Consider the following 24,939-nt stretch of genomic DNA (forward strand, 5'->3'; position numbering starts at 1 on the left):
AACAAATACACTCTCTTTAATCTATGTCCATGTCCACAACAGAATGTCACCGTAAACATAGTTGGCATTTGCTGAACTGGCGCCAAGTGGACCTACAGAATCTAAGAAAATATGGTTGGAAGGAGGGAGGGGGGAGGAGGGGTTTCGGGAGATAGTAGGTAAAAGGTCACAAAACGCAAGAGAAAGGCAAGTTGCAAGGCACAGGCCAGAGCGACCGTACCTGTACTTTTCCTTCATGCGCTCATTCGCTACGAGGGAAGAGCAATAACAACCCCTCAGAGGTTGCGGTGAGGATGCCCTTAAGGCCAAGTGTGTAACCTGCCCACCACAGCCTCCTTGCACAACCCACAGCTCCCTGAGTGTGAACTCCTAGCAGGCGCCAGCATGTTGGATGGGCAGCCATGCTTCAGGTTAACTGCACGTCAAATGGTAAAGCAAACTTCCTCAGGGAAGCCACCAGGCTCCCGCAGCATAAAGCCAGGCTTCCCTGCTTATCATCCTTGCCGCTCTGGCTGTTTTGTTTTCACTGGCTAATTCCTGTGGTGGATTTCCAACAAGACCTGATTTGCCAAAATGCATTTGACACCCAATATTTCAGAGCCCATCCAAATACATAAACGAGGCCAATTTGCATTGCTGTGAAATCATTTGTTGCTTATTTTGCGCTGTGGTGAAATGCCCAGGGTTTGCGTGAGGGGCATCTCCGCCTTGGGATGTGCAGAATCGTCTGGTGAAAACAGAGATTCGAAATACAGTAGCTGTGCCGGGCAGGCCTGCGATTGATTCCGTCGTCTGCAAGTCCCAGGGCGAGGAGCAACAGGAAATTAGGACATGGTAACGCTTGTCCTGTTTGGAGGTCAGGCTTCTGGAGAACCTGAAAAGGAGGAGGGAACAAAGTTGACCATCACTCTCCGGCCATCATGAGCGCCTGCAGCTGTGGGGACTCTTAGTTCGGACACGGACTGTACCACGTCATGGCACAGAGGGCTGGCTCTAGACCCGCACCCTGTCCCTCAAGGTCTGCCAGTGAAACGGGGCACCGGGGGTCTGTGTTCTTTTCCTCCGGCCGCCAGCATGCCAGTCCCCGCGGGGACAGCAGGCCCTGCACCCGGCAGACCTGCCTCCTGGGCTCTGCCCCTGACGTGCTATGTGATGAGGAGGAAGGTCTCTTTCCTTCCCCACCCTCGGCCTCCGGTCCCTAAGGTGGAGTTCTGAGTTAGGTCTGTGGGTCTCAAACCTGGAAAGTCTGAGAATCACCTTGGGAAGTTTGATAAAATCCTGGTCCTCTGGCCCCCACGTAGATATGGACAGGGGGCAGGGGTGGGGGGCGGGGAAGAGCTCGAAACAGGGTCTTCTGGGGTGCAAGGGGCAAAGGGAAACCTGTTGCCAAAGTTCACAGGGCGGAGGGGCCAAAAACCTGGGCACTGTGACACCACCCCACCACCCACACGCCTCCCCATTCCCCACCCACCCCCCTCACCCCTGTTTAATAAATAGAGGGGTTGGAGGGGGTTCTCTATCAACCCTCCCCCTCCCCGCTGAGGTCTAGGGGTGGCAGGGCCACGGTCTCCCATTTGCTGTCAACACTAGGAGCTGTTGCTCAGCCTCCCAGTACTCCAGCCTCGGGGGCCTTCAGGCCGCCCTCCTCCCCGATACTTTCAGCCTCCCTCTTGCCCTAAATCCTTCTTTCCAGCTTGCTTGACTCCCCCATCACCCTGCCCCCAGTAGTCAGAATTCTTAGTGACAAGTGATAGATAACCTGGGCCAACTAACTTTAGGGGGAAAAAATAAATAAAAAAGCAAACCAAAAACCACTGGCTCCTACAACCAGGGGGTGCTTTCAGGTCCAGCTGGATCCAGCATTCAGCTGTCCCGGATGCCCCAGAAGGTCAAGAATAAATGGATAATCTGAAGGTTGAGGGGGCTAAATTGCAGAGACAGAGCAAGCCCTTCCCAAACCCCTGGCAGCCAGGACATCAGGGAGAACGGAAATCTCCTAAGGCACCTGCAGACCGGTTTTTGGGAGCACCTAAGCCCCCGGCAGCTGCGATGTGGGGGTCACCACCCCACTTTGCACACGAGAAAAGCAAGGGGTGAGAAGCCATCGCTTCCCCGCTGAGGGTGGCAGGGCCAGGACTTCCTGGCCGTGCGACGCACTCTGCCCCACTCTGCTTCAGCTCCCAAACCTACCTGTTACCTACCTGTGGTTTGTGGAGCCCACATGGAGCCTAGAAAGGCCCACATCTGCCGACTCATCCTCATAACTGCCTGAGAAGTTTGTTTTTTTCTCCACCTAAAGGGTTTCTCCAAGTCCACTAGTGAAAATCCTATCTGGTGAGAGGATTTTCTGGGGATCACCCCCCCCACCAGGATGAATGTGGAGGCTGCTTGACACTCTCATTCCAGAACATTCCACATCTTAGTTAGAGGTTGTCTGTTGCTGGAGGCAAAGCCCACACCCCCAGCCATAACACAGGCCTGCCAGCGGCCTCCATTCTAGGTGTCCCTCACGGGCAGGCGCCGAATCTGCTGGGCTCAGCCTTAATGAGCCTTCCATTTGCACTGTGACTTTCAGACACCAGAGCCGGGCATCTCAGAGATGCCCAGCAGACAGCTGCAAAACGAAGGGAACTGGGAAAGGCTTGAACCTCAGTGTGCGGGGCGTGCTGGCCTGTGTTGGTGAAGGGGGGATGCTCCTTGGAGCCCTGGGGCTGGGTTGAACGGAAGGAAATCTGGAAAGCAAATTTGGGGAGGCGAATACATACCCCCCAGGTTTCTGCAGAGAGCACCTTCCGCACGACGTCACTTCAGGTTTCCTCTTCCCTCGATGCCCACGTGCCCACAGTTCTCTCACAGGACAGGGGAGCCCTGTATGTTCCTGATCACCTCTGTGCACTGAGATCCTGTCTCAGGAGTGAGAGTCACCCCCAGCAGGCTTGGGGGACCCGGGGTGATGCCCCAGGGTGCCCTGCTCCATCAGCTGCTCATCTGGGCTCCCTAGGCCAAGCTCCTGGCTCCCATTCTGGGGATCCCCCCATCTCTCCAGATCCTGCTGGCTTGGAAGGATGAAACACTTCTCCCCCATGGGATGAGCAAGCTGATCACATCCAGAGGGTGGGGTTCAGAGGGATTTCTGGGGCAAAAAGACAGGGGTAGGAATCGGGCATGAGCAAGAGGGACCCAAGACAGGGGTGGGGAATTCATCCCAGTGGTTAAAGACCTTGAACTCTGGGGTCAGAAAGACAACTGGGCTCTACCAGAAACCAACTCTAACACTTTAGGCCAATTCCTTAGTCTTTCAGAACCTTAGTCCCCAAACTGAACAGTGAAGATAACAGTAATACCTTGTCATGACAAATTTCAAGGTTAAATGAACCAAAGCGTGGTAGAACCAGGCACTGAGGAAATGCCAAGTACTAAGGCCACCGGCGAGTACGCTCCGCTGGCGATATCTGGTAATCAGTCTTGCCCACTAGACTGTGAGCTGCCCGGGGGCAGGAACCCAGGCAGCTGAGACTGCGCTTGGCCCGTAGTAGATGCTCATTAATTATTTGTTGAGTGCGCATCAGGTGAGGCAGAGTGGAAACTGCATTTTCTCTTATGTTATTGTGTCAGGGGGGTTTGCTCGTCTCCCCAACTAGACGGAGGCCCTAGAGGTCACAGATAAGCCTTCTTCTTCTGTGTGTCCCCAGTGCTTGCATACCACCTCTCTGAGTCTCACTCCCCACCCCCCCGCCCCCGGAAAATGGGAACAGAGTTCCCCCTTGGCAAAGTTTTGTGAGGGTGACATGAGCTGACGCATGGAAAATACTTTGTGCGCTACGTAGCATTCTGCAGTTAGGACAAGGGTGGGCATAACCCCCTTCCCTAATTCAGGAGTCATATTCAGCGCCCAGAGCCGAGCAGTTGCTGCGGGTAAAGATCAGCTTCCTCTCACTCCAGGGTGTGGCCATTCCGGCTGACTGGAGAATAGGCTTAGAGGCAGCTCACCTTTTACTCAATGCTTATCTCCTGTGCCCTAGGCACCAGCACGTGAGGCTCAGAGCTCCTGAGTAACCTGCCTGTGAGCAGGCAAGTACTAAGTGGCAGGCCCCAGTTTTGAACCTGAGCGCCTGACTCCACAGCCACCATGATTGGACTTCACTACTTAGCTGCTCTCAGGCAGGGCGTTGGGGGGGCCAAGTTGGTCTTTGCTTTGGGCTCTGGCCTGTGCGTTATAGGATGTTCAGCGGCATTTCCGCCTCCACCCACTCAATGCCAGCCACGTGTCACCCCTCTCCCCAAGCTGTGATGACCTGACATGTCTCCAGACATGGATAAGTGTCCCCTGGGTTGAGACACTTATGTTGAAATCACCACTCTGAGGTGACAGCACCTTTCCCCTCGCCTAAGCTAGTGGCAATCCCCTCCCCACCAGCTCCCCAAGGCCATCATCACCGGGGGAAAGGGGTGCCTTGACCAGAAGTCTGAGCACCCTCCCCACTTCACTGACTTGTGGCTGACCAGGTGGGTCAGCACATGCTCTCAGCGTTCCTTCACTGGTCAGCAGAGACCCCAATGCCCCCTAATGGCCCAATGCATGGAGTCGCCCTTGACCTTCTCTCTTCCTCACCTCCCCCGTCTCATCTCTCACCCAGTCCTGTTGGCACCGCCTCCCAAATAGTGTTCAAGTCCATCCCCACCCCTTCCCCTCCCCCCACCCCAGACCCTTCCCAGCTGCCTAGGTTCAGGTGGCCATCCTCCCCGCTGCGGGTCTTCCTCCAACCTCACGCTCTCAAGTCCATGGCGATTTTCTGAAAACACAGACCTGACCAATCCCTACCTTGGGCAATGCCTAAGAGTACCCTTTGCTCTGGAAGGGCTGGCATGACGTCACAGCCCAGTCGGCTCCGGTGTGGGTCACGGGCGGGCCCCCTCGGGGCACGTGGCTGCCTGCCTCTCTTCCACCTCGTGGTAAGCTCTGCACAGGCAGGACACCTCGTGCCCCGGTTCCCAGCATGGCACATAGCCTGCACCCAGCAAATGCTGGTTGGATAGACCAGGGAATGGACAGGCGGATGGACGGATTGCGGGCGAGGCATCTGTGACAGTCTAAGCTGGTAAGGACGGCCTGAGCCCACAGCAAGGGCTCCAGAAGTATCTCTCATCGGCAGAGACCCCCATACCCCCTGAATGCCCAGCGCACGGAGTTGGGTGGTCATTGCCCAGCACACTTCCTGCCTTCCAGCAGGACTCCGCCTTCGAGGAAGATGAGTCCTTCCTCTCAGGGCATTTCAGACCCAGAAACGGAGCCCAGCAGGGAGATGGACAAGATGAAGCGGGTTGTTTGTGGTGAGTCTGACAGCTCTGCCTGGAGCCAGAACTTTCTCACAGGGATCAGTCAGAGGAAGAGGCACTTGCCCAAGAGCCTGGACCTTGGGATCAGGGGCATCCAAGGGCCTTCAGTTTGGAGAAAAAACACATGAAAGAGCTAAACTGGGTTTACTTGTCAGGCACCACCTCACTCTGCCCAGTGGGTGCCCTCGCCAGGGTGGGGAACAGGTTTGTGCCAACAGCGAGAGGAGGGGCTGCTGGGGCCGGCGTGGGCATGACTGTGGTAGCCCGCACAGCGCCTGCTCCCCCTTGTCCTGCCCGAGGGAGGGGGCCGGCCAGCCAGAACTTGGGGCCGAGGACAGGGACAGCTAGCTGCACCTGCCTAGAGTCAACAGGATTTGTTCCCCTGTAGTTTCCACGCCGGTGACTCCCAGATCGGGTCTGATTGTCCCTGTGCCTTCTGAGGACCGCCCAGGGAGGTGCAGAGGCTTGGAATAGCTGTGAGGCTCAGCTGCCCGGAGAGGGGTGCTCCCGGAGGTGGCAGGAGGAAGTGACCCTCTCTCCCCCCGACCCAGGAGCTGGCCAGGAGACAGACCTAAATCTCAGGGGTCAGCTGAGGCCTGGCTGGGGAATGGAAGGGGGTCGCTGCCAGCCTGGCCTTAAGCCAGGAGGATGCTAACAGGATCCAAATTTGGTCTCCAGCTTGGGCGGTAGAATTAGAGCCTCGGAGCCTTTCAATCAGGGTGATTTAAGAGTAGCTTCTAAGAGGGCAGGTCTGGAGTCAAGGAGAACTGCATTTCAACTCCAGCTCCCCTGCCCCCCCCCCATTTGTGTGACCTTGGGCAAGTCCCTCCACCTCTCTGAGCCTCAACTTCCTCATCTGTGAAATGGGAATCATGCGGACAAAGGAAATGAAAGACCCTCTGACCCTCACACGCGGGGTACAGACACAGATGAAGTGTACAGCCTGGAGTGAGGAGGAGGGGAAAGGTCGGCCACAGCTGGCGCTGCATCGACCCGTGTCCTGCGTGAAAGGCAGCTGCAGAGAAATAGCAGCCGAGTGGGCAGCAGCCGAGTGGGCGGCAGGCTCCTCTGTGGCCATCGGGGCAGGTGCCACACAGGTGCTGTGGATCGCCCTGCCAGGGGCCATTCTGGTCGCTAGGGCTCACTAGGTGAGAAGGACTGTGGAAGGCACTGGAGGAAGAAAATGCTGGAGTGAGGCTTTCTTCCTTGAGGGAAGGAACAGCAGGAAAGGAAACCAGCAAGGCCCGGTGAGCAGAGTCCGAAACGATTCAATGAGTAGACATTCCTGCCAGGTGGGTTGGCTGAGGGAAGGTCCCTCCAGGCAGGAGAAGCACGGTGAGCAAAGGCCTGGGTTGTGGACGCTCTGAATATAATTAGGGAAGATCAGGAAGAGGATGGGGGTGGGGCAGTGAGAGATACCTTGGTGGGGAGTGGTCTGGGTCCCAGGAACCAGTGGGGTTAAACCTGAGTCCCTGGCCCCTCTCTGGCCTGTGCCCACCCTCAGGTCAGGTGAGGGTGCACGTCCATGTCTCTAGGTGGTCACCGTGGAATCAGGGAGCCCTGGGGCTGATCTGAGGAGATGTTTTGGAAAGTGGAATCTGGAGCAAAGGTTCTGGTCTGGTGAGGAGAGACGCAGGGGAGGCTGGCCAGAGAGAAAAACCCAGAATTTAGGACGGGAGCTCCCTCTTACTCTTTCTGCCCCCCTCTCCCTTCTAGTCTCATTCACTGCCTCCCTCCCTTCTTTTCCCCTTCCCAGTCATCCCCACACTCATGCATTCATTCATCAGTCAGTGGACAAGTATTTATTGAGCCGCTGCTCTGTCCAGGTGCAAAACAGAGCTTCGCATGGCAAATCAGAGAGATGTGGTCTCTGTCCCTACGGCCTGGGGAAGACAGAGGAGAAATAACACGTCGTTCACACCTTCGGAGCCGTGGTCGGCTTCCTACCTTCGCATCCCAGGACTGAAAGAGCCTGGGAGACAAGGACATTAGGTTACAAGACCCATCTGTCCCTCAGCCCGTGCCCAGCCCTTTCCTCAGCACAGCCGTTAACACTAACACGTGGCCTCTGGAGGGGAAGGGCCTGCCTCCAAGTCTGAGCTCAGTCACAAGCTGGTGGGCTTGACCCCTCCGAGCCCTCGTCCTTCATTTGTAAAACAAGGATTTCCTGCAAACTCGCAACTGCGATGAGGAGTGACAGGAGGTGGTGGGAATCCGAGGGTGACGAGAGCCCGGGAGGGGCACGCGAGCCCGGGAGGGGCATGCGGGGAGGTTTCTGGAGTGCAAGGAATAATCAGCTTCTTGATCTGGGTGGTGATCGCACAGGTATGTTCAGGGGGCAGAGACTCATTGCAGAAAAACGTTTATCGTTTGTGCCCGATTCTGAGAGTATTTGGTGCTTCAGTGACACATTTTCCAAGATTTAGTTCGATGCCTGGAGCTGGACTCTTCTCGCTCTGCAGTGAAGGGTCAGTGTCGCCGTCCTGCCCACCGCAGATGCCTCACCAGCAGCGCCTCCGAAGTTCTGAAGGGCAGCTACTGCTGGGGAAACTGAGGCCCCAGGCCCCAGGGCCTCAAGGTCACAGAGCTCCCGAGGAGTGAGGCCGGGCGGAGCCCAGCAACAATTCCCCCACCTTGCCCACATCCCCGCCCCTCTGCCTTTCCCTTTGGCTGCCTCCCTGGCTCGTGTCTGCACATGGCAGGGGGGGGCGGGGGCTCATTAATTCCAAGGCAAATGGACTCTGGGCACGTGTAGGCACAGGTCCCAGGACAGCTCGGACAGGCCTGAGCTGCCCCGTGCCCCAGGCAGCCACCCCCCGGCCTCTAAATGATAGTGTGGGGCAACTGGCTATTTGCAGGGTAAACAGGAGTGCTGGAGCCACCGGGAGGCACCTCTGCCAGGCCAGAACAGAGTGGGTGCCGGCCCCCCTGTACCCCAGGGCCCTGAGGGCCAGCTCAGGGCCTGAGGCGGCTGTCAAGGTCAACTCGTCCACCTCCAGTGAGCTTCTGGCCCCCTGAGATGAGCAGGGGAGGGTTAATCCTTGCTTCCCCAGCAGAGTGGCATCAGAGAGCGTTGGGCATCTCCCTGCCTCACCTGTCTCCCCAGCACCTGGCCCAGTTCACCCAAGTACACCTGGGACCAGACTGCGTGGGTTCGAGTCCTGGCTCCCCCATCCATCTCTGGATGACGTAGGGCCAGTTCTTTAACCTCTTTGCACCTCAGTCTCCTCATCTCTTTGCACCTCAGCCCTCCTCATCTCCTCATAGAGCTATTCCGAGTGTTAAACCCCCAATGACTTCAATGGCTAAGAAGCCCGTGTGGGTAGGCGGTTCTGACTCAGGGGACCACCCCTACCCCGCGCTCAGCCAATGTGCCACGTGGGCCCCGTGGTGTCGCCTCTACGTACAAATGCATACAACCCAGGTTCCTGCATACAGCCCCCTGGTGTCTGAGTGCTGGGAGCTAGCCAGAAAACACTCTGTGGGACCCAGGTCTGCCAACCGGGCTCGACTCGGCGGGGGGGCCCTGGCTGGGGGCCTCCGATTTGCTGGTCCCGAGTTTGCTGTTGGGGGTACTGAGGTCCAGGGTGGGGCTGGGAGGTGCCCGGGTTTGCCTAGCCCATGGCCGGCCATGTCACCAAAGTCACGTGGTAGAACAGGGCTCCCCGGTGTCAGGTCTTATTAAGCACCCCAGCCACTCTTTAAGGTAGATTATCCCACCCTCGAGAAAGCTCAGAAGGGTGGAGTCACTTGCCAAAGATCACCTGAGTGGCAAGGCCCCAGCGTGGGTTGGAACTGCATATAGGACAAGTCGCACAATCCCCCTAGCTCAGGGAGGGCTGGGACCCAAGCCTGTCCCCTGCGTCCAGACGCTCATGCTGCTCGGTGAGGGCAGCCTGTCCCAGGAGAAGCTGCCACCCACTGAGGCTCGTCCCCACCCCCCTGAGCTGCCTTCCCGATGCCCGGACAGGACACTGCTCTCCCCCAGGCAGGACTGTACCGGGGATGCCAGGCTGTGCCGGGAGGGTCTTCATTGCTATTGTTATGAAATAATGTATAGCTGTTTTCTCAGTATTAAAAAGATAACCAGAGGACAGAATACAGAGTTTGTCTGTCCTAATTCCAACACTGCCCTGAAAGGCAACATCCCCTCCTCATACACCTTCCCCTGGGGGGGCTCTCAGAGTGTCCCCAGGGGCAGGCCAAGGGCCCCTGGGAGCTCTGAGGGGCAGGACTGCCCTCCCCATGGAGACAGGTCCTCTGGCCCCCGGGCAGTGTCAGGATGAAAGTCCACTGGGTGCGGGTGGGTCAGGGCCACCTCCCCAGCTCTCACTGTCTCATTTTAGCAAGTGCAGGGCGGGTGCTTCTGCAGGCTGGGTGGGCGTCTCGGGGGAGTGAGTGGCTGGGTCCTGTGTCTAACCCTTCATTCCACTGGGACCTTCTACTCGTGGTGAGCTAGGCTGGTTCTCCATCTACAGCAGTGACAGAGATTTCCTCTTAAAACGGGTTTATTTTTTTGTAGTTTTTGCTGTGTGCCTTAGTTTTAAGAAATAAGATGATTTAAATTACACTAGTAAGTAAATGGTGTTTGGGGTGGTTGGCAGAAAGGACAACAGTGGGCCAGTGGGAGGGAATGGGTGCATTCTGGCACACCCTGCCTTCCATGGACGAGGGTGGTCTTCTCCCGGTGAAGCCCCCGGGGGACCGTGCACCACGGCCCGGGGGGCAAGGGACTGGCGTCGGCAGCAGCGAGTCCAAGACAACACTGGAACCAGATGCTCTGAAGTGACTCAGAGAAGGCCACAGTTATCCCTGGAAGGCTCAGCAAAAACCTGTCAGGCAAGCCAGAGGAGAACCAGAGCCAGGTGAGCCTCGCAGCCGCCCTACGCCTGGGTGTGCTTTTTTGAACAACGCCCGGGGGCTGGCACCCGCCTAGCATAGCACTGAGCTGGGTGGGGAGTTCTGTGGCCTTGCTGCTGCTGCTGTGAATTGCTGTGTCTCTCAGGGGTCAATGAGGCAGGCTCCAGAGTCACACTGTGGGGGTCCAAGTGCCTTGTTTTTGCTTTCTGAGTCCCTCTCTTTCCGAAGTTTAGTTACCCCCCTGAGGCTCAGTTCCTGCATCTGTTAAATGGGAATGCTAATGGTCCTTCTCCCTGGGTCCTTGTAGGGCTGAGGTCAACAGCCACAGTTCCTGCAAAGCTCCTGGCAGGCACAAAGCTCTCAGACTCAGCTGTCCTATTGCTTCTACCCTTTTTGCTGGTACTGTTTCAAAGCAGACGTTTGCTAGGACGGGGGGGTGGTCAGGGGCGTGCCCTTGGCCATGGGGTCCAATAGCCTGCACGTGCACCCAAATCCCCAACCCTTTAAACCCCGGTTTCCGTGTTCAGAACATGGGGCTGATCACTGCCCTGCAAGGTGGTGTCTACATTGGCGAGCTGAGGTGGGCATGCGCAGACACCAGCGTGCTGCTAGACACACAGAAGGCATCTGACAGATGACTCTCAACACCCTCCCCTCCCCTCTCCTCATCCCTACTCTCAACACCCTCCCCTCTCCTCCTCCCTCCAAACACACCCTGCACGCACACGCTCGCACACAGACACACACTCCTGTTTTGACCTTGGCCTGAGGTTGACAAGCTTCGGGGGAGAGATCAGTGACCAGGTTGCCTTGATCAGCTCCATCAGAGGTATTTGCACGTGGGTGGAGAACCTAGAACAGAAACACATTCTTCATCTCGGAAGAGTGAATGGTGGGACGGCTGCACGGCCTTTATCTGCTTGTCACATTCACTGGGACTTCTCTGGTCCCGGGGCCTTTTCACGACTTCCCGTCATTCCACAAAGAAATGATACACGTGTGTAGGAAAAAGCGAACAGTTCAGAAACGAAGAGAAATAAATAGAAGAAACGCTGAAGCCTTTTCCCCTCTCACATCTCCCTTCTGCGGGCCACTTGGGGAGGGGCAATGTTGGCCACGGGTACGGGTTATTCCACGCCTCTTGGTAGGCCCAGGGCAGCGTACATGCCCACCCATGGGAGTGCAGGGGAAAGGAAGCTGGTGTGTTTCATAACAAAATCACACACACACACACACACACACACAGTTTTCTGCAGATATTTCCACTGAACGCACCAAGGCCATCTCTCCAGATCAGCAGAAAGAGGAAGCAGTTATTGTTGCTCGTTCGTCACCTTCTAGCCTGATCCTGTGGATGTGCTGTTGGTTTCCCTGCCCGTCTCCTATGGACGCATATTCATTCTGCAAGGGGTTTTCTAGCTCCCTCTAAACGAATGCGATTAAGGTAGCGCTAGCCGCCCGTGTTCACGTGTCCCTGTGTGGGCGACAGTCCCACCAGGGCAATTTATAGCCTCAGAGAAAGTATTTCTTGCACCCTCCTTTGATGAGTCACACATTTGATGACAGCAGATCCGCAACATTCGGGATGCCCTGGAGATCGGGCAGGAGGGCAGGCCTCCATTTACCAAGTGCTAAGCGCTCCCCTCCACAAACGATCTCACCAACTCCTGTTAATCCTTGATCGGGGGAGAAGGGCTAGGGGGGACCCACTACCCAGATGTGAAAACAGGGGCTCAGAGAGGGGAGAGCACTTGCCCAAACTGGGGCATTCCGAGACCTCCACCTGACTCCAAGGAGCCCGAGGGCTGCCACCACCTCACGGTTGCTGCGGTGGGTTGAGCTGTGAGCAGACGCCTGGTGCAAGGAGACCAGGAAGATCTCCAAAGCGAGGAGTGTTTGGTGTCAGGGCCATTGGGTGGTCTCCGAGGGCCTTCTCTCTACTCAGGAACCATCGATATTATTAATCGTCTGTTTTCTAAGTTGCCAATTCATCAATATCCTGGCTAAGTGCCACCTTTGGCCAGACAGAAGGGCTTTGCCCGTGAGAAGACCAAGTATGCCCACTCAGCCGCTGTTCCTTTTCTTAATCTCTTTAGACTGGGGAGGGGGAGATGCTTTCCTGGAGACCCCACCAGGTCAAACGGCCACGGGCCTCAGATTTGGCTGAGCGTGCAGGCATTTCTCAGTCAGCAGCCTGAAGGGGAATTCTTCAGCAAGTTCTGGGACACAAAGCCTGGAGAGAAAATTCTGGCTTCTAGTCATTTGAATAGTGAAGCAACTGAGACCTAGAGATTAGAGGTGGACGAGGGCCCATGAGACCAATGAGAAGAGCCCATCCGAGTAATCAGATGTTTACCCAGCCCTCGCGGGGAGCCTTCAAACGGGTTATTTGAATATCATTTCACTACTAGTGGGGTAGAGAGACGGCGTTATCAGAGGATCACCCCACGCTGATCCCAAAGCAGGATAGCGCGCAGGAATGATCTCAGCCGCACGTGCAAGCCTCCGGAGCTGCCTTTTGCCCCAGGATCACACAGCATCCTAGCAAACGTCCTGTTTCACACGGGGAAATGGAGGCCGGCCACCCAGGGCTGAAGGAAGCAGAGCTGGGAAGCCCAGCTCCGGCGTGCTGGGGTCTGAAGACAGACCACCGGGCAGATTTAGGCTCCCATGCCTCTCCTGCCGCTCCCGGCCCCGTTCCTGCCAACATGCCCAGGGTTTGAGCCCACAGCCCGCATGGACTCGGGTTTATCAGGCGGTGATGCCATCTCTGGCAGAGGCCTGGGTAGAGGATAGAACAGAAGCCTCAGCTCTCCTGTATCATCAAATGTGTGTTAACAAGTCTAAATGTTTTAGTGTTTGATACACACCCAGCCCTACGGTGCAGGGTGCAAGGCAGGCGCCCTCCGCAGGGCCTAGAGCACGCCAGCTTCACTCTGTGGCCATGGGCCGGGCACAGCCTCTGCCCGGTTCCCTGGGGAGTAAAAGCATTCCTGCTTGGGCACCACGCAGTCCTGCGTCCTGACGCGGCCTCGGGTGCTGACTGCCGCGTGCCCCTGGGCCCATCCCTTCACCTCTCTGAGCCTCAGTCCAGTAGACATGAGTCTGCCCCAGTAAAGGCAGTCAGATGCGAGTGTGCCCCAGGATCCCCTGGCTCGCCAACCAAAACCACAGACCTTGTGATTCGGAGGCCCAGGGAAGGGCCTGGAGTCTGGTTTTTGCCTTCGTGTGGAGTCTGGGACCCTAGGGCTCCCCACAGAGGTGGGCAAGTTCTGCAGAGGCTGGAGGGTCCAAGTGCAGTCCCGAGAGACATCCTGGGCTCTGGGCCATTCCTGGTGGCTCTCTCTGATCAGCCCAGCATGACATGCCCCCAACTGCCCCCACACCTGGCCCCGCCGCCCCCCAGGCTGCGCTGGCCTTGCTCACTGGCAGCCTGCAGGACTGGGATGGTGCCCCATTTAATCCCTCACGGCACAGGGACAGGGAGCAGAAATGCTTGGCTGGGGACAGGGGACTGCAGGAGGGAGCCAACTGTCCCCATGCTTCCCCCTCTCTTGTAGTGGCAGCCCCAACTCCAGCTCCCAGGGCAGGCGGACTGGCCTCAGTGGGTCAGCCTGGGCCCCCGGGTCCCCGATGGCCTCTTGTGTGCCCCTAAAACCGGCTGCCAGCTCAGCCCAGCCTTGGCACCAGCTGGGTTTTCCAAGACCCCTGCTGCCCCCTATAGGCCGGGTCCTTCGGCCTTTGCTCCTGAACCCCGTCCCAGCTTTGGAGAGGCTGGGAGAAGCCTCAGTGTGGGACGGACAGCCCCAGCAGTGAGGAAGGTCACCAGGCCAAAGGTCAGCCCAGCCAGGTGGCAACTGGGTGCAAATGAAAAAAATCTACACATTGGGGGTGGCTATGCTCCCCCTTGCCCCTGACTTCCCCGTCTGCAAAACGGGCCTTTGAGAGAGTACGATGACGAGTAGACCAGGACATAATCACTGTATTGAGCCCTGACTGTGAGCCAGGCACTGGGCTTCACATAGAATACCTCATTTTATCTTCTCTAAAAGCCAACTTCTGAGAAGGCACCATTAGTATCCCCGTTTTACAAATGAGGAAACTGAGGCACAAAGAGAGTTAGCCATTTGCCCGAAGGTGCACGTGGTGAAGGATCGAGCCAGGCTTTCAGCCCGGGGCCTGTGTGACGCCAGACCCCATGTCCCTCACCTGCTACAACGTCCTGCCTCCCAATATCATCTCTGAATCTCTCTCCCATAGCTCTTTCCACCCTTCTCCTCCATCCTTTCTTCGTTCTCTGTTGCCTTGACTCGGTTGGCTTGTCAGCTTCTCCGGGTCAACGGTCTGGCACCATTGTCCTGGATGGAGGAGGCACCCTTCTCCCAGATGGTGAAGTGGGGGGCAATGACCCCCAAAGGGCCACTCTGGACTGGGAGCTGGCCAGGCCAAGAGCCACAGCCCTGTCTCACGGTGCCCCAGACTCTGGATGAGACAGAAATGGAGTATTTCAAGTTCATGACCAAGGCAGATCCTGGGAGTATCACCTGCCAGGCAGCAAAAATGAATGGTAACTCTCCATTGTTAAGCACCTACTATCTTCCAGGCATCAGGTAACACCTTCTCTTGCCAAATCACTTGAAGTAACAGTGAGGTAGGCTATACTGACCCATTTTACAGGGAACAGAATCAAGTCTTGAAGAGACAGAAACCTCGTTCAAGGTCACAGAGCTATTGGATAGAAGAATCTGGGTCTGCATCCCTGACTGCTGTTTGCACACCCCTGTGCTGACCACTTTACTGCCTTGCCTCATGGGCCATTTGTCCCAGCCTGTCCAGCCCTGGGAAGCCTGTGTCTGATTGGGTGAGTTGGCACCATGTGCAGTGCTGAGGAGTCCTGTGAGCCCCGGTCCTGACGTCTCAGGATGGCTGGAGATCCTCCTGCATCTTACCTTCACTCCCCCGTAGCTCCTCAGCCACCTAAGTAAACCCTGGAAGACGTCCAGATGGAGGAGGCCCTTGGAGGCAGCCAAGGGCTCCAGGTTCAAAATGCTTGCTCTTCTACTCTCCATGAGTTGCATAGAACAATGGAAGGTCCTTCCCAGCCCAGCTCAAGGGGCTCAGGTTCCCCAGCCCTGTCTCTTCCCAGCCCGAAGGCCTTCCCAAACACTGATCCCTGCACTTGTGACGTGAGAAAAATAAAAGTAGTCACCTCCAAGGGTTGTCAGCACGACCCCTGACAGGTGGCAGTTCCCCAATCATGGTCAACATGCTGATTGTCCCCTGCCGACCCAAAGTTTTCCTCTGAGATAGAATGGGGAAAATAACGTGCAATCACTGAACAAAGACGAAATAATAGCTAGTCACGGTTTTTCAAAACAAAGCATGTTTGGGGCCGAAGCGTCAAGAGCAAAGTCTTTGCTCATACAATGAAAACTGCTGCTCTGAAGCCTTCGGGTCTCAATGCAGAAGGGATGGTCTCTGAGGGTCCAGCGCACAATGGCTGTTCTGAACTTTGTCCTTGAGTCCGCCAGAGGTCCCAGGAAAGGGACACGGTGTTGTGCTGTTTTAAGGGCAGTTATGAAACCAGCTGTGCCACCTGGGTCCCAGAACCCGGCTCTCCTGTGCTCTGGACTCGGTGGACTGGAGACAGGGGGTTCAGGTCAGCCTGTTTCCTGACACACACTTCACAGCGCCAGCTGGCACACCTGGGAGGGAGGAACAGGAGGGTTCTCACGATGGGCTGGGAAAGAGCTTCGGATTTCAGACCAGTAACACAGAAACACTGGCTCATTCTGAGAACTCGAGTCGAATCCTTTTCCCAGTTAGAAAATGTTCAGAGAGGCCCATTTTTCTCTAAAATGTTTATCTAGATATAGATAGGTAGATAGATCTACATCTCACATCAATATTTCTAATGCTGGACAATCAGGCCGTTCCTTTTCCCCGCGTTCGAGCACCCTAGAATCCAAGGGGACTCGAGGCAGAAGGCACCGCAGAGAACTCTGGGTCAGCCCCTCATCTGAAAGGTAAAGAAACCAAAGACCCAGAGAGGATGTCCCGGCTCACACGGGCAGTTGATCCAGAGAGGGTGAGATGAAATGATCCAATTCGCATTATTTTGTATTTCGCAAGGCACTTTCACAGGCAATGCCCATGAAATGTGCCCTGAGGGAGACACCGGTGTCTTTACCCAACAGCTGACGAAATCGGAGTTTGCAGCGTTGGAAGGATCAGTCCACGAGCGCCCAGGCTTGACTCTAATCGCGTGGCTGACTCAGCACTTCTCTCCGTGGCCGTGGCCGTGGCCACCTCCGATTGAGTCTGAAGAGAGGTGGGTGTTCTCGGGGTCCCTCCGCAAAGAACGTCAGCGGGTGGGCGTGCAGGGGAAGGCTATGAGCGTTGGGGTGACTGCAAATGTGGGTACAAAGTGGCCACTCACCAGCTCTGGGGCAGGGAAGATGGGCCGTGCCATTCCTGAGGGTTGTGCACGTGCCTCAAGCCACGTCAAGTATCAGAGGTGTCAGGGAACGTGCCCCTGTCCTCAAGAGACTGATGGCTCACCCGAGGAGACTCCCACGGACCCACCTGATAATAAAATCATTCAGCAATAAGCAGGCTCAAGGCCCTGATGCATACCGCAACAGGGTAGTTCTTGGCGCCATTGGGAGGCAGGAAGCAGCGCAGCCAGGCCCCGGGCCCCAGCACACTGACTAGGCGGGGCCCAGGGCAGCTTTAGGGGTGAAGGAAATGTTCTCTGTCTTGACTGTGGTGGTGGTTCCACAAATGGAACAACTCTGGTGTAAACGTGTCAACACTCCATGAGATGCACGTGACAGATGGCTATGCTTGTTGTATCAGAATTGTGCCGCCGCAGGCTGGCTTTCTAAAAAGACGCCGTGCTTGCTCTCAGGACCCTCTCTGTCTGGTGGGGAATACAGATATTTACCAAGTGATCCCACAAATAAATGCAAAATAATTGTCAGGGGAGGACGTTGCACGGAGGATGAGAGGCTGCGGTAAGGGCAGGGAGGTGCAGGGACAGTGGAAGAGCCTTCTCTGAGGAGGTGACATGGACCTGAGCTTCGACGGGTGAGTGCACACGAGCCAGGGTCTTCCAGGGGGGACACGAGGTGGCTGAGGAGAGTCCACCTTGGGTAGTTGGTCACGGTAGCCCTGCCCCACCCAGGACAAGGAGACAGAGAGATTTTTCATAAACATTACCTCACCTACTTGGCGGGAGATAAGGTGTTTGCTAAACTTTGGTGGAAAAGCAGGGCCTTCCTCCTGACCTTCGCTGGGCCGGCTACCTGCTCGGACCGGCTTCGGGGGCCCCTTGGCTGGGCTGGCCCCAAACAGAGCAGCCAATAAGTGGTGCCGTGTCTATTTAGTGTAAATAGAGGCCAGTGCTCACGAGATCAAGGACAAAGAGGTCACAGCTGGGGGAGGGATGGTGGCCTCCTCATGAGCCAGTGTCTGTGAACGTCTTTGCAGTTTGGGGTTCAGTCCACTGAGGTGGTGTTACCTCGCCCTGGGGTGCTCTCTGGGGTTGGGGATGGCACCCGGGCCTCCACGCACTACAGCCCCATGGGAGGCCTTTACACGAAACAGCGTGTGAAGGGTGGCGCCCGAGCTAAGCGTGGGGCAGCCTGGCATTGCACCTGAGCTACTGGAATTGACCCCCAGCCTCCTACCCCCTCCCCCACATTGACCCTCCTGTCAAACACAGGGGGGCTCCCGGCTGTCGGAAGTTGGTACTGGGCAGTAAACTCAGACATTTCCTTCTCAGAGCAAGACCTCCCTCCAAATGCTACACCACAGCAGGGGCAAGAGAGACCCTGACTCAACCAAGACTCTCTGACGCTCCCCAGAGAGCAGAGGCATCGCACACACACAGGTTAGGGCCCAGCAAGGGACCTCTTTGCTAATTCTTGGGGCCTCCTGGACGTGGAGAGTGGACCTAGCGATTCATGTTTTCTCTTCCAGTTCAGGTTCCTGGTACATTGAAAAATATGAGAAGATAGTAATACAGGTTCACCAAAAAAAAAAAAAAAGGATATGATCGAGTCAGTTGCATTTAACAGATGAATACTTCTACATAGTGACTATGTATAGAACTCATGTAGAGATGAAATCCAAAGTCCGAACAGGAAGGCCTTCATGAACTCTAGGACCAGGCCACATTTCCCTCCTGCTCTACACTGTCATTCAAGAGAGAAGGATTTAACTCAGTAAGTAGTGATGCCCCCATCACTGGAGGCATGCAAGCAGAATGAATGCACTGAGGAGAATCACCGCATGGCCCTGAGGCTATTTAGAAAATAGGAGCTGCAGGACCCTCCTGGCACCCAAAACATATCCGGTACTAAACCTGGGGGCAGAGAGGTGCTTCCTGACCCGGCTGTGAGCAGGGAGAAAGGCCTGGGAGGCCCTCCAGCCGGGCAGCATCTCAGGGACAGAATGGGGTTTGGTGCAATGAATGAAACGCCCAATCCGGGGGGTCAAAGAGTATATTTCACACTGGCCCATGAGCCAGGAGCTTTGCTTCTGGGAGTCTCAGTCTCCTCATTTGCGGAATGAGAGTGATCATTTCTAACCTGCGGGGCCTTCGATGCACACTAAGCAAAGTGAGTGGGGCCAGCTCTGTTCCAGGCACACAACTGGCATTCACAAGGGCGGCGTAAGAGGAAAGAGATGTGTGCTCTGCACACCTGGGGGCTCTAAGGGGGCTGGGCAGAAGCTGTTTTCCCACTGCAGGTGCCTAGCCAGCCCCTCACCACTCCTGAGCATAATTCCCAAGGTCTCCTGAGGGAGAAAAACTGACCCACGAAGTCACCCAACAGGTGTGGTGGAGGCACTCTCTCGTTGGCCCTCTCCCCTCTGACTCCACAGCTCTGGAACCAGCGCCCAACAGCTCCGTCCTCTCGGGACCCAAAGGCCCGGCCTAGTCTGGCCGTGTTAGAGTCACAGCCTTGGGATCTGGGGACAAGCATGGGCGAGAGACACCCCTTGTGACCGATGTATAACAACACTTGCCCTTCCGGGCAGGTGTTGTCTGTAGGTCTGACTGACCCTGACCAGCCAGTCAAGCACGGAGGCAGACACATACACTGCCTTTGCAATGACAACGATCACATACGCCTCTCTTACTAGTTGCCGTTTACTTGCTGTGCGACCTTGGGCAAGTCATTTCACCTCCTTGAGCTTCGGACTCCTTATCCTTAAGCCAGAAAATATAATACTTATTCAGAGGGTGCTTGTCACAATACATTTGCATCGTGCATGAAAACCAGAAGACTGCGGATACGTAGGAAGTTCTCAGTACACCGTCATCGGTAGTGTGTCGGGCGCTGTGTTCTAAGGGCTTTGGCCGTATCCTTGTCAGAACAGCCTCTCAGACACCCATCATTTTAATTCCTGCCCTGCAGACGGAGAAATCACGGCTGCCTCAGACCACATCCAGAGTTCACGCTCTGATCACCTCACTCCAAAACCCACGCTCGCTCCCAGCCCTCGCCTGCTTAGCAGGGCGAAAGCGCACCACTGTCCCAAGCCACCTTGCCACCGTCTTGTCTTCAGGTAAGAAATAATCCACCACCACAACGGTGCTGTGGACAACTCCGCAACTAAATGCCATGGGTCCCCTCGAGCAGAGGCATGGACCGTGGCGTGGCTGCTGGAAGGCCCCAGCAGAGAGCCCGGCACAAACACGAAGGCGTCTCTCTTCATCCTGAAGAGCTGCCCTCCACCCTGCTGTCGCAGCTGGGGAAACAGTTTCTGGGGAGCAGGCTTGTCCTCATTACCTGCACGTTAGGGGCACAGCCCCCGGAGAGGGCCCTGTTCCTGTCCCCTTCTGCCTGGGGCCCCTCAAGCTCTGCCTCTTGGGGTTCCATTATCCCAAGTCCTCTCTCTGGTGACTGCATTGTCCCGATGGTCGGGCCGCTGAGGCTCCCCCCATCCACGCACTCATCAGTCCTTGACCATCTGACCTGGGGATTCCCGAAGTCCCGCCACTGTCACCCTGGCACTGGGCCCGTCCGTGTTTGGCTTTCTCCTTCTGCGCTTCCTAATTCTATTTCTGGGGCTTAATTATGGTTACACAGCTTCATTACGTAGAGTTGATTTGAAGTAATGGCCCCAATTAAGAGTGAATTTTAATTAAGCTTAATTCAGAGCCTGCCTTCCGCTGCCAAAGATTTGCAGCCCAAGAAGGGGAAAAGCCTGCCTGAGCGCAAGACTTTGACCTTCATGCGGCGGGGCCAAATGCATTTGCTTGATTTCCTGGCCTCAGGAGTGCATTTCCTCACCAGGTTGCAGGAGGGTGTGAAGCAGCTTCTAGCGCCCCCGCACCCCATCCCCAGAAGCAAGCTCAGTGCCTCAGCAGTAAGGAAACAATAGCAAATGGCCAACCTATAAGGGAGGGAGCCTGCTCCTTCCCAGGCTCATTCCAGGGATCAGCGTCTATGCTGGCTTACCTCGTGGGTGACAATCCAGCACAGGACCCACCCTGTCACCCCTTTTCCTCCTGCTGCTCACCATACCCGCTTTGGGGATGAGAACACCAATGTGCCTGGGGGCCAAGGCGAAGCTGGTGAGGGCGGTGGGCACCCCGGAGATCCCATCTGTGAGTTCGGGGGAACCCACCTCCTCCCATTTCCCGAGGCGCCACTTGGACGAGCACATGCCAGATGCGAGGGTTCCCGTGACATGCGGGTGCATGTGGACACACAGTCAGATGTGGTCATTTATTTAGCGGTAAAAAGTAAAAAACCCTTTACTTTTGTAAACCCTTTTGCCTTGAAATGAAACTTTACATCCTTTCCCTTAAAACTGCAAGCAATCAGATGTCATCAGAGAAACAACAGATTGGGAAATAAAGCAATGTTATTCAATGCAAACCAGAAACCATACGTTTCTACGGTCCTTGTCTGTGTTTATTGAAAGTGGAGGTGGGGGGAGAGAGAGAGAGGGAAAGGAGGAGAAGAAGAAGAGGAAGGAAAAGAACAAGAACAATAAAAGGAAGAAGGAGCTTCCAGATTGAGCATCAAACTGAGACTTCGTCCTTAATATAATCAGGATTGAAGTACAGTTGGAAAGAGAATCATTTTATCACCATGCAACTCAGTGCTGTTTAAAGTCCCATCCAAGTGCCACCAGCTCTCATTCGTCAGCCCCTCTGCGAGACCCTGATCGAAGGCAATTTAGCACATGGCCGCAGACTTTGCCCTCAGCCACTCCATGCATGACAACATTCTGGCCAGAAGTCTAGCTTTCTTCACCCCCCCCCCCCCCCCAGGCCCTGGGACCAGGACAAGGTGTGGACATTCCTTTGATGTTTCAAATGAAATCAACTTGCTCTCTGGGGCTGGTTAGTGCGGTCAGTTCACGTGCAGAAAACAGCTCTCACAGCCCAGTCCTGAATGTCACAGCCACACACTGGTCGCTTTGATGATCTTGAAGTTCCCACCTTAGAAAACCCTCCACAGAGAAGCTACATTCTACAAACATTTTGGTTTTTCCAGGGGGAAATGGAAAGTGAAAAAAGGGATTCAATTACCTTGAAAATACAAGGACAATTTCCCTCACAAATGCCCTACTTAAAAACTCCAGTTGAAAACAGGTATTTAAAGGAGGCCCGGGCCAGGTTAAAAGGAAATCATGTATTAATTCCCTTCCACCTACCCATTCTGACTGACTGAATCATTGGTAGACTCAAAAAAAAAGATAAATGGGCTTGAAATACAATTAAATAAGCACTTTATGACTCGGATGATCCAAGCCACAGAACTTTCCTATTAGAAGCTGGATATTTACAAGACCCATTTGCTTAACCTACCCAGTCTGATGACTCAGATGTTCTTAAATTTTTTTATTGATTTAGAGAGAGAAACCCCAATCTGCTCTTCCACTTATTTAGACATTCATTGGTTGATTCTCGTATGTGCCCTGACTGAGGGATCGAACCCACAACCTTGGCGTATTGGGTCAGCGCTCTAACCAACTGAGCTCCCCAGCCAGGGCTAGACTCAGCTGTTCTTCCCGAAGGAGCAGAAGCAGGGACTCTGCCCTGTTCCAGAGGATTTGGGATGAAACTACAACCAGTTCTCCTGTTAGAGCCAGCAACTCATAGGCACACCTGCTCACAAAGGGTGCCTGGGAGACTTGGACACCTAGGGACCCTCACTAGACAAGAGGAAAAGAAGACGGCCTTGACTGCAACAGAAAGACATTAGGGAAATTTACACATGCCAGACAACCAAACAGAAGTAGTTACCCCCCGAATAACCATTCATTCATTCTTTCTTGGTATTTTCATTCCTGGCATAGGAGTGATTTTGTAAATGCCGCCGACGGAGTCTCAAGGCAAAGGTGGCGCCCTATTTCTTCCCTCCACAAATAACTGCAGCTGGGACCAAACGGCCCAGGGGTTGAATTCCCACTCTGCAGATTGCCAGCTGTGGAACTCGGGGCCTCAGTCTCCCCATCTGTACAATGGGGGCAACAGCAGCACCTACCTCGTACGACTGTTGTGAGGACTCAGTGAGAGAGTGCCTAGTGCAGCGCACGGCACAGAGTCAGCGCTTCGTGGACGGATGCCTAATGGTAAGCCTGGCTGAGGCTTGTGTCCTCGTTCCTCTCGGAAACCTCCTGACTTGCCTGTTGGCGAAGATGCTCCTACGCTCAGAAGTATTCGGAAGACCCCCAGGAAGGCGGGGAGAGGCTGAGCTCCTCTGCATGGCTCTGAGATGCCTTTCTGTCCCAGTTCAGTTCTCTGCTCACCATCCAGGCCACAGAGCTTCTGGGCAGAGCTGAAGAAGCTGCAGACCGCGTTTCTCAGGACCCCACTGGCAGGTTGTGGCTGTGGGTAGCACATGGAAGAGGTATGTGCTCATGCCGGCTCCCGCTTGGAAATCCAGTTTGCGAAGCCATATAAAATTCTCCCAGGCCTGGTGTGCCCACGCCAAAACCCGCACACACACACGTGTATGCCTAGGCACCTCCCCAGCACAGGGTGTGCAGGTAGCTATCCAGCCCTGTGATAAAACACACTGCTTCTCCCCGAGTGAGGCTTCATTCACCTCAGCCTGGGGATTTATACCAGGCAATCAAATCCACAAAAGAGAGAAATGCAAATAGATTGCGGAATATAATATTATCATTGTCAACAGAAAAGACTTTTATTTACTGCGCCCCCCTAAAAGAAAACACACCGCAGCCATCTGTTTCAGGGAATGCAAACGAGGTTTCAACAACTAACAGGGTATGTTTCGGAGCAAAATACATCCCGCATACGAGGCCGGAACACATACTGTCAGCGGCCACTGGTGTGTCTGTGTTCTGGCAAACAAACCCGTGGGGTCGAGCTACAGAAGGTCACTTCCAGCCGCTGTGAGCCACAGGCCACCTACCCCTGTCCTCAAACAAACCACACCGCATCGACTGATTTGGAAGGACAGGCCCTCAGAGGCACAAGGGGTCCGAGGCCATGTCACCTCTCCTCCTAAAGGCAGGCGTGGGCGAGAGTGACTCAGTGGATGAGGCGTGTTGATCGGGGCAAAGGGACGCTGCGAAGAGGCGAGGCGTCAGAGGAAACCAGGGGGACGGTGGCGTCCATCTTTTCTCTCTCCCTGCGGCATTGGCCCCCCACAGCCCTGCGTGGTGAAGGATGTTCCATCACCTCTTGTGTTGCGCAGGATCCCGGCAACCAAGAGACCCATCGTTTTCATGGATGTGGCGGAATAACAGATCTGCGATTGTAGTTATGGGTTTGGATGGCACGTTCGACCCGATCACGGCGACGGTTTTGTTTCTGTCCGAGAACGAGCTAACTTTGTGAGGCTTTAAACAGACACAGTTACCTGAATTGTATTTTGTGTAGGAAATACATATGCCAGCTGATCGTCCCGGCAGCCCTAGGAAATGTGCGGGTACGATTATAGCCATGTTACAGGTGAGGAAACAGAGACCTGACCGCACTTTCTCCACGGTCACCTGCTTGTAAGAGGGAGAGCCGAGAGAAAATCCAGGTCTTTCCGACCACAGTGCCCTTGAACCTGAACTCCCCGCTAATCTGCCTGATCCCCATCAGGAAAGCCTGTGCGTGGGGCCCTGACGTGGGTAGGTCACTCTGTTCTCACTGGTGAGGAGGGCACCGAGGTTCCGACTCACAGGTGGAGTCCCTGACACCCGAGAGAGGAGACAGCATTTGCCTGAGTCACACAGACAGCACGTCGCTTGCCTGGGGTTCAGTCCCCAGGTCCTGACTGCAGGCCCGGCTGGGTGCGAGATGACAACCGCAAGATGGAGTGGCGGGGCCTTCCCCAGACCCCTGCACGTCAGGGCCGCACGTGGGGTGAGTTTCACGAGTTTCAGCAGCCAAATCAGTGACTTCATTTCGCAACCTCAGGTTCCTCCCTTTTTTCAGTCGAAGCTCATTTGGACAGGGAACGCCACTCGTGTCTGAGAAGAGGGTTGAAAGAGGAACTCTTGGCAATCTCCAGGGTTTTCTCATCCAGGGGAGGCTGGAGGGGTCGTGACAACTGACTTTCATTAAAGAAGGAAAAGAAGAAATTTCATTTCTGCTCCCAGGGGTCAAATGTCATGATCCTCCTGACTCCGCCCTAACCCACTGGTCGGTCCATCATAGACCCCCCCCTGGAACTCCTATCGGTGCCCCCAAATCATGACAGGGCCCAAGGTGTGGTGGGCTCAGTCAGTTTGCCCTCCCTGTGCCCCATCCTCACA

General features: G+C 55.4%; 1 protein-coding gene across 1 annotated transcript; it reads right to left on the reverse strand.

Moving 5' to 3' along the window:
• On the reverse strand, nucleotides 1-23,268 carry LOC118994936 (uncharacterized). The gene is made up of 4 exons (XM_037057746.1): nucleotides 22,710-23,268; nucleotides 10,957-11,049; nucleotides 9,991-10,169; nucleotides 1-874 (listed from the first exon to the last, which is right to left on the reverse strand). The coding sequence occupies exons 1-4, from the start codon at nucleotides 23,066-23,068 to the stop codon at nucleotides 858-860; spliced, it is 648 nt and encodes a 215-aa protein (XP_036913641.1). The 5' UTR covers nucleotides 23,069-23,268; the 3' UTR covers nucleotides 1-857.
• Between the last annotated feature and the right edge of the window lie 1,671 nt (nucleotides 23,269-24,939).

The sequence above is a fragment of the Sturnira hondurensis genome, unplaced genomic scaffold (assembly GCF_014824575.4).
Source record: "Sturnira hondurensis isolate 20B ecotype Veracruz unplaced genomic scaffold, ASM1482457v3 Scaffold0009733, whole genome shotgun sequence".
In the NCBI taxonomy this organism is placed as follows: domain Eukaryota; kingdom Metazoa; phylum Chordata; class Mammalia; order Chiroptera; family Phyllostomidae; genus Sturnira; species Sturnira hondurensis.

Coding starts and splice junctions, on each gene's coding strand:
- LOC118994936 (XM_037057746.1), bottom strand. CDS start 23,068: ATGTGCTACCCACAGCCACAACCTGCCAGTGGGGTCCTGAGAAACGCG. Junction 11,050..22,709: donor CCTCACAACAGTCGTACGAG/GTAGGTGCTGCT, acceptor TTTCTGTTCTAG/GTTCTCCACCCACGTGCAAA. Junction 10,170..10,956: donor CTTGTCAACCTCAGGCCAAG/GTCAAAACAGGA, acceptor CTTGCCTGACAG/GTTTTTGCTGAGCCTTCCAG.